An 8,950-nucleotide genomic window follows, 5' to 3' on the forward strand; every position below is an offset into this window, starting at 1 on the left:
CACGCCGTCAAATTGAGAGCCCGAGTTCTGATGGAGGAACGGGTCTTGTGACAGAAGGTCGGGACGTGTGGGGAGACGCCAGGGAGCGTCTGCTGTGAGTTGCACGACGTCCGCGTACCATGTACGCCTGGGCCAGTCTGGAGCGATCAGGATGGTGGGAACTCCCTCTTGCTTGATCTTCCTCAGGACTCTGGAGATCAGGGGGATGGGTGGAAAAATGTACAGAAGCTGGAATTGGGTCCAGTCCTGAACCAGGGCATCTGCTCCTAGCGACCGCGCGTCGCGCATCCTGGCCATGAAATTGGGAACCTTGGCATTGAGATGTGATGCCATCAGATACACGTCCGGGGTCCTCAGCGATGGCAGATCTGACGAAAGACTTCGGGATGGAGAGACCTCCCCCCCCCCCCGAGCCCATTCCTTGTCTGCTGAGATAGTCAGCTTCCCAATTGTCCACACCCGGAATGTGGACCGCAGAGAGTACCGACCTCGCATCCTCCGCCCAGTGTAGGATACGTGTTACCTCGTTCATCGCCTGGATGCTGCGGGTCCCGCCTTGATGGTTCACGTATGCCACCGCCGTGGCATTGTCCGACTGTACTCGGATATGAGAGTCTGCTAGCAAGTGATGAAAGGCTTTCAATGCCAGGAAGATGGCCCGAATTTCCAGGATGTTGATGGGCATGTTCGCTTCCATTGGTGACCAGTTGCCTTGCGCTCTGTGATGTAGATGCACCGTGCCCCAACCCGTAAGGCTTGCCTCGGTGGTCAAAACCTTCCATTGACCGGAGAGAAAGGATTTTCCCCATGCAAGCGAGGTTGGCTTGAGCCACCAGTGCAGGGACCTCCTGGTTTTCGATAATAACCGGAACTCCCTGTCGAGGGAGAACGGATTCCTGTCCCAGGACTTGAGGATGGCCAGTTGAAGGGGTCTGAGGTGAAACTGGGCAAATGGTACCGCCTCCATTGCCGCTGCCATCCTGCCAAGTACTCTCATGGCATACCGGAGAGATCGGGGGGACTTGCGGAGGAGAGTGCGAACTCCCAAACGGAGGGCCAGTGCCTTGCCCCTGGGGAGGATCACCAGACCCCTGGAGGTGTCGAATAGCATCCCCAGGAAGGCCAGAGACTGACTCGGGGACTTCTGTAAATTGACTAACCATCCCAGGCGACTCAAAGTGTCGATGGTGATTGAGACGTTGACCTCGCAGTCCTTGAAGGTGGGGGCCTTGACGAGAAGGTCGTCCAGGTATGGAACGACTACTATGCCTCTGGAGTGTAGAACGTCCATGGTGGCTGCCATGACCTTTGTAAATGTTCTGGGAGCCGTGGCGAGACCGAACGGGAGGGCCACAAACTGGTAATGGTCTTGGTTGATTGCGAATCTGAGAAATCTCTGATGGGCGGGAGCAATCGGTATATGCAGGTATGCGTCCTGTATGTCTATGGAGGCGAGAAATTCTCCTTTTTCCATGGACGCAACGATTGACCGGAGGGATTCCATGCGAAAGTGACGAACTCGAACATACTTGTTGAGTTGCTTGAGTTCTAGTATGGGTCGGACGCTGCCTCCCTTCTTGGGAACCACAAACAGATTGGAGTAGAACCCTCGGAAGCGCTCGTCTGCTGGAACCGGTACTATGACTCCTGCTTGGAGGAGGGAAGAAACCGCTTGATGGAAGGCTCGAGCTTTGAGTGGAGGCTTTGGAGGAACGGAGAGAAAGAACCTGTGCGGTGGGCTGGTAGTAAACTCGATCTTGTATCCTGAAGACACTATTTCCTTGACCCACTTGTCTTCTGTAATAGGAAGCCAGACCTGCTGAAAGTAGCAGTCGTGCGCCCACAAGTGGGGTGTCTTCCGGAGGGCATGAGTCATGATGAGGGGAAAGTCTGAGCTTTTCCTCCTTTGGATTTTGCCTGGCTTGCTTTTGACTGCCAGTTCCTGTCCGGCCTCTGTGCCGCCCGTGTGGTCTCTGCAGGGGGAGCGGTTACGATTTTGTGCTGGGCGCGAGACGGACTAGCCTGAAGAATTCCGAAAGGATCGGAAACGAGATTGATTACGTCTTTTAAACGTGCGTTTTGGTTTTAGTTGAGGGAGAGAAGTACTTTTACCCCCAGTAGCATTGGATATCATTGTATCCAGCTTTTCACCGAAAAGACGTCCACTGAAGTACGGGAGATTTGTCAGGGACTTTTTTGAGGCCGCATCCGCCTTCCATTCTCTCAGCCAGAGAATACGCCGGATTGTGATGGCGTTTGATGCTATTCCCGCTACCCCTCTTGCAGAATCCAACGCTGCATGGACCATGTAATCTGCCACTACTGCAATTTGCACCGCCTGGTCCGCCAGCTGAGGATTTGAAGCTTGGAGGCCCTGTTGCAATAGATTAGCCCAGGCCATAACGGCCTTGGCTGCCCAAACTGAAGCAAATGCGGGAACCAGAGAGGCACCTGCCGCTTCGAAGATTGAACACGCCATGCGTTCTACCTGTCTGTCTGCTGCGTCCTTGAGGGTTGAGCTGTCCGGCAGTGAGAGAAGTGTTTGTGCTGCCAGCCTAGAGACTGGGGGGTCCACTTCAGGCGGATCTGTCCAATCCTTAGTGTCCTTCTGTGGGAAGGGGTACTTTGCTTCCAAGTATTTGCGATTGGCGAATTTTTTCTCAGGCTGCGAAAAATGCTTAGAAAGTATTTTTTTGAAATTCCGGGTGATTAGGGAAGACCTTAGATGGTTTATGAACACTCTCGAAGGAAATCTTGTGTTCTGGTGCTTCCGGGGTTGGATCAGAAATGTCCAGTACCCGAAGGATGGAAGAGATTATATCCTCAACTAGCGCCGTATTGCTTGGGAGACAAGGGACCACAGTGTTCTCCGTTTCATTATCTGAGTTAGAGTCACATATGCCCTCTGAGTCTTGTGCATCGCTAAGGAGCTCCCCAGCGGGCGAACTAGGGCGGAGGAGTTCTGTGGTCTGGGATCGTTGTGGAGATCCGCATTGTGTTTCTCTATCAGGGGACGGTCTCGGTGACCTGGAGCCACTGTGTCTCTCCCTGGAGGGGGGCGACCTAGTGCTATGTGAGGACGCAGATGAACGCGACCTGTGGGTCCGCTTACAACTCAAACGGTCGGAAGCGGTCTGTCCCTGAGATCTTTGCTGGGTAACGTTCATAGCCGAGACATGACCCTGCGGAGCCTGCAGTAGTGTGGAGGTCAGGTTATCTATAGACTGTGTCATAGACTGCGACATCCGAGTCGCCCATTCTGGCGCAGTAGCAGTCGCAGAGGCGTTGGTAGGGACTTCTTGGGGTTCTGATCCTGTGTTTTGGGTACAGTCCTGGCAGTGCGGGTACGTGCTGCCGTTTGGGAGAGTGGCTTTGTAGGCTGTACAGACTGCATAAAAGCAGTCTTGTCTGGTCCTTTTCCTTGAGCCCGACACAGTGTCTAGAGGCTGATTAGCAGAGGCCCTACAGGGGTATCTACGCAGAGGAAAAGGAATAGGGGAGCGTTATAGGTTATATGAACTCACAGCTGAATACAGAGAACCCAGCTGTGATCTTATCCCACCGATGCGCTCCCTAGGTCCAGCGCCGATAAATCCCACTCCTGTGCACCCCAGAGACCGCTGTGCTGCCTTCAGCTTCAGGTGCAGCAAGATGGCCACCGGAATTCTGAGGTGGAGGAGGAAGGGGGCGGAGATGCTGAAAAGGGCGCGCTGAGCTATGTAAAAGCGCGCCCTTCCTGACTCGATCCGCCCCTTCTATGACACTGCGGAGTGTCATTTTCGTCATCCGGGGGCGGGAATAAGGCGGCGACTTCGGCTAGGCCGAAGCCGCTGCCTAAATTTGATACCTCATGCCCAGAAGGGCTCCAGGACGGCGCAGTTGTCCGGGGGGAGTCGGGTCGGATTCAAACCAGACCCCCCCCGGATTGAATGGTAGGCTAGCGGTGGGGTCATGAGCGCAACCTGGGCCCTGTGGGGGGTCCCTTTGAGGAGCAGGTGGTAAGCCGCTGCGGAATCCGCACAAAGAATTAACATGCTGCGGTAAAAGGGTACTGTACAATGCAGCAGAAACTGCTGTGGACCCGCAGTGCCAAAACCGTTGCGGATCCGCAGCAGAATCCGCAGCGTGTGCACATACCTTAAGTTCCTGGCACTTTAACCCAAAAAAAGCTGCGATCGAACACGATCGCAGCATTCCGAGAGGCGGTAGAGGGCTAACAGCCCCTCTGCCTTTGGATCAGAAACCGAGACCCCGCGGCGAGCTGCATCTCCATGCTGCAGAAGTGATCAGCCTGCAGAAAATGATAGGTGACATAGTAAAACAGTTTTTTTAAACAATTTTTTTTTTTTTAATAATTGTAAAAATAAAAAAAATAAAAAGATTGTATCCATCAAAAAATATTTGTATATAAAGAAAAAATAATAATACAGCACAGTACAGAAAGAGGACTTGAAAAACCTCCAATAATGAGAACAGCAATAGAACAACAAGGTTTACCCGTACAGGCCTCCAAACAAATGCACTATCAGGGTGCAGTGGACCCATATAAAGATGGCAACACAGGTGCAAAAATACCAATCAAGAAACTGCTCCAGTCTACCAATACATGGAGGGGGCGATTGCCTGGTATGTTGATGCACAAAAACAACTTGTATGCGGCGCTGTTCACACTAAGGCCATGCACAGCGTCCAGGCCAGCCTAGTACCAACACCCTTCTATTAGTTCAGGCGGGCTGCCCAGCGCTAACAAATGCATGCCGTGTGGAAAACAGACACCGCAGTTTACAAGACCTAAATGGGCCCAACTGCACCCTGAATAAAAAGTGCAAAAAACACATTTTAAAAAATATTTTTAAAAAATGTGGAGTATTAGTTAATATTTTGGCCAAAATATGTGAGCCCGTAACCTACGTCAAAGATCTCCACGCTTACGGGTACCTAACACTAAATAATAATAATACAGCACAGTACAGAAAGAGGACTTGAAAAACCTCCAATTATTATTATTATTATTATTATTATTATTATTATTATTTAGTGTTAGGTACCCGTAAGCGTGGAGATCTTTGACGTAGGTTACGGGCTCACGTATTTTGGCCAAAATATTAACTAATACTCCACATTTTTTAAAAATATTTTTTAAAATGTGTTTTTTGCACTTTTTATTCAGGGTGCAGTTGGGCCCATTTAGGTCTTGTAAACTGCGGTGTCCGTTTTCCACACGGCATGCATTTGTTAGCGCTGGGCAGCCCGCCTGAACTAATAGAAGGGTGTTGGTACTAGGCTGGCCTGGACGCTGTGCATGGCCTTAGTGTGAACAGCGCCGCATACAAGTTGTTTTTGTGCATCAACATACCAGGCAATCGCCCCCTCCATGTATTGGTAGGCTGGAGCAGTTGCTTGATTGGTATTTTTGCACCTGTGTTGCCATCTTTATATGGGTCCACTGCACCCTGATAGTGCATTTGTTTGGAGGCCTGTACGGGTAAACCTTGTTGTTCTATTGCTGTTCTCATATAAAGAAAAAACAAAACACAACACACAATAAGAGTATCACCGCATCCGCAACAACCAGACCTATAAAACTGTGCCACTAGTTAACCCCTTTAGTGAACACCATAAAAAAATAAAAAACAAGTCAAAAAACAATGCTTTATCATCATTGCCCAGCGGGAGATCAACGATAGATTTATGGCCCAGACCATTAGGCAATGATTAACCGTCAGCCAACTACATGTCACACGCAACGATGTCGTTTCGACATCGCTGCAACGTCACCAGAATGGTGACATTGCAACGATATTGTTCACAATATCGTTGTGTGTAACGGGCCTTTACTGTACAGGGACATGGTCTGATCATACCAAAGCTTCTGGGCAGGGGGAGGGAGTTTACAGACAGAACAGTGTGGGGGGGGGGGGGGACTGATTCTTTCTTTGAGATAAAACATTGCTTAAAATCAGGCAGTGAATGTTTTCCTAACTTAAGGCTTACAAGTTGTTTGCTATACAGCATGTAAGCGCTACTGTGAAGCTAGCTGGATCCGGAAGGCTTCAGGTGTCTCTGCACTCCTGCAATGCTGCAGAGGTAGCGTCAGAGCGCACACAGTTCAGGTGTTAGTCAGGAGGGCAGAAGCTGTGCGCTCCTGCAGAACGCTGAGAACAACTCTAACTCATGCTCTCCTCGTTAGGGCAAGTTGAGCTGGAGTCACACATAGCGACTCACCAGCGATCCTGACAACGATATCAACGTGTCAGGATCGCTGGTAAGTCGCTATGTGATCGCTGGTGAGTTGTCAAACAGACAGCTTCACCAGCGATCAGCACAGCGACGCTGAGCATCGCTGTGTACGTTAATTACCAGCGCGCTGATGCAGGGAGCTGGTAACTAACGTACACATCGGGTATCTAAGGGACGTGCGTCCCTTAGATACCCGATGTGTACGTTAGTTACCAGCTCCCTGCATCAGCGCGCTGGTAACTAAGGTACACAGAGGGTTTCTAAGCACAGCGCAGTGCTTAGAAACCCTGCGTTTACCTTAGTTACCAGCTGATCGCTGGTCTCCCGCAGAGATGCGTGCTGGCCAGCGGGAGACCAGCGACCAAAAAAAATGTCCAGGGCTTTCCTACAGCGATCAGCGATACCGGCAGGGGGGCCTTTACTCTTAGTGACCGGTTCCTATTCATCTCCACACTTGTTCATCAAACATGTCATATTTACATTAGTCATCTTTTTCTTGAATACAAAACAGACAGTAACACTGCTACTACTACTCACTTTTGGAAACTGAGTCAAGCTTATAACCCTTTTTCTTCATATGGTCCACAACATGTTGCTTGTTTTCATCCTTTCCCCAAAAACTCAGGTTGACCGGCATTGTGAAAACATTGTGTGCACCATATGGAACTACACTGTGTAAAGAGGAAAAAGTACGTTATTTCACACAGAAATCTGTTAATATTAATACAACAAGTCTGCTTTATATACTGTGCAAGACTGAGAGGAAAAAAGATCACTGTATCGTGCTGGCGATAGGGCAATGTCACCCACATTGCAGCTCTGTAGTTGTAGGTCCTGTGTTCAGAATGGGATGACACACGTATTATAGACAATTTATGGAGGCAAATAATTATTTGCCAGCAACAAGAGAAACAGATGATACAGCAAGTTGATGTGCAGATGAAGCCTCGCTCATATACCAGATCAACCCCCACCCATATGGCGTCATTACTATCGGCAGCACATACCGTTCATGAGGGGAAGCCAAAAACATAGGTTTTACATCAAAATAATGGTAAAAGATTATTCAACGTTCCCCTCTAATGGTAGAAGATGGTCGCAAAGATAATGGGAAAGTTTAGGGTTTTTCCAAGCCTCCTTTCATAGAAGATCAGACAGTGACCAGCAGCAAGAACAATCAGGAAAAGTGATGTAAAAGTAATCGATCCATTGGGATGAAATTCTGGGTGTTCCTAAAAAAATCACCCCAAATGTACACAATCCATAGTGCCTTTATCACCACACCACATCTGGGTCTTTCCAAAATATAAAGACTGCTACCGAAATTTTGACCAAACCATCTACTCTGGGGGCTGCTGCCAAAATTCAGGGCCGCCAACTGAACTTACACACTAAGGGTATGTGCACACGTTGCGGATTTGGCTGCGGATTTCTCCACGCGGATTTTGCTGAATCCGCAGGTAAAATGATCTGCGTTTTACCTACGGATTTAGTGCAGGTTTCAGGCGAATTTCTAGCTGATTTTGTGCGGATTTCGCCTGCGTTTTCACACCTGCGGATTCCTAGAATGGAACAGGTGTAAAAACGCTGCGGATTCCGCACACAGAATTGACATGCTGCGGAAAATAAACCGCAAATCTGCGCAGATTTTTCCGCAGCATGTGCACAGCAGATTTGATTTTCCATAGGTTTACATGGTACTGTACACCGCATGGAAAAGTGCTGCAGATCCGCAGGGCCAAATCCGCAACGTGTGCACAGATCCTAAACTGATCTCTAAGGCCTGTTTCACATTTCCATCTTTAACGGTCAGTCAAAATCCGCCAGGCGGTTAAAAAACAGATCCGTCTCCGTGATGGGCCAAACTGATGCTACTGGATCATGAAACTACTGAAACATTTTACAGTGAGTGAACCTAAAGCCATGTGCACACGTTGCGAATTCTGCTGCAGATCCGCAGCGTTTCCGGCTCTGCGGGTCCACAGCAGATTTAGCTACGTTGTACAGTACCATTGTTTTCAATGGTAAACTGAAAAACACTGTGCACATGCTGCGGATTTGCTGCGGGTTCAAATCCGCAGCATGTCAACTCTTTGTGCGGAATCCGCTGCGGTTTCACACCTTCTCCATTGTAGAGGTGTGAAACCGCAGGGCTAAACCGTAGGTCTTTTGACCTGAGAATTTACCTGAAGATTTCTCCAAACTCACCTCTCCGTCGCTGGTGGCCAGGTGCCGATGTCACTGCTGGCAACTGAGATATTCACCTGTCCTGCGTCCATCGCTGCTTGCTGCTGTCTGGCACGTCATCTGTCAGTGACGTTCAGACTGCAGTGGGCGCGGCGCGCACTAACCACGCCCTTGTGAAGGGTTAAAACGAAAATCAAAGCTGAAATTTCATTTCTCTGAAGGTTTTGTTTCTCCATTTTTGTTGCTGTAAGATAAATTTTTGTAATTGGGATGGGCTGTCATGAAACCAAACTGTTCCCATCAGGTGCAAGATAAGGGAACCGGGGGTGTAGAATTCTGAAGAATATGCCATTATACTACTTTTGGATACGGACATATATGTAGTTTCCGGTTTTCTTGCAATATTATTGGCTTATAAAGTGAAATGATGCTATTGGTGGTTGAGAACATTGCATAATTAAGCAAAAGATTATAAATGAAGTGACTAAAATAATAAAGGGGACTAGTGATCCGTCTCGACCCT

At 49.0% G+C, this 8,950-nt stretch overlaps 1 protein-coding gene across 1 annotated transcript in view; it reads right to left on the reverse strand.

Annotated features, from left to right (window-relative positions):
- The window catches only part of HLTF (helicase like transcription factor), a 202,678-nt gene that overhangs the window by 158,368 nt on the left and 35,360 nt on the right, over nucleotides 1-8,950 (reverse strand). Inside the window, exon 4 of the mRNA XM_073581064.1 lies at nucleotides 6,778-6,911. Coding sequence (XP_073437165.1) covers nucleotides 6,778-6,911 — 134 coding nt within the window. The remainder of the gene's footprint in view (nucleotides 1-6,777; nucleotides 6,912-8,950) is intronic.

The sequence above is a fragment of the Dendrobates tinctorius genome, unplaced genomic scaffold (genome assembly GCF_039654945.1).
Source record: "Dendrobates tinctorius isolate UK_male_01 unplaced genomic scaffold, ASM3965494v1 ptg000069l, whole genome shotgun sequence".
Taxonomy (NCBI): Eukaryota; Metazoa; Chordata; class Amphibia; order Anura; family Dendrobatidae; genus Dendrobates; species Dendrobates tinctorius.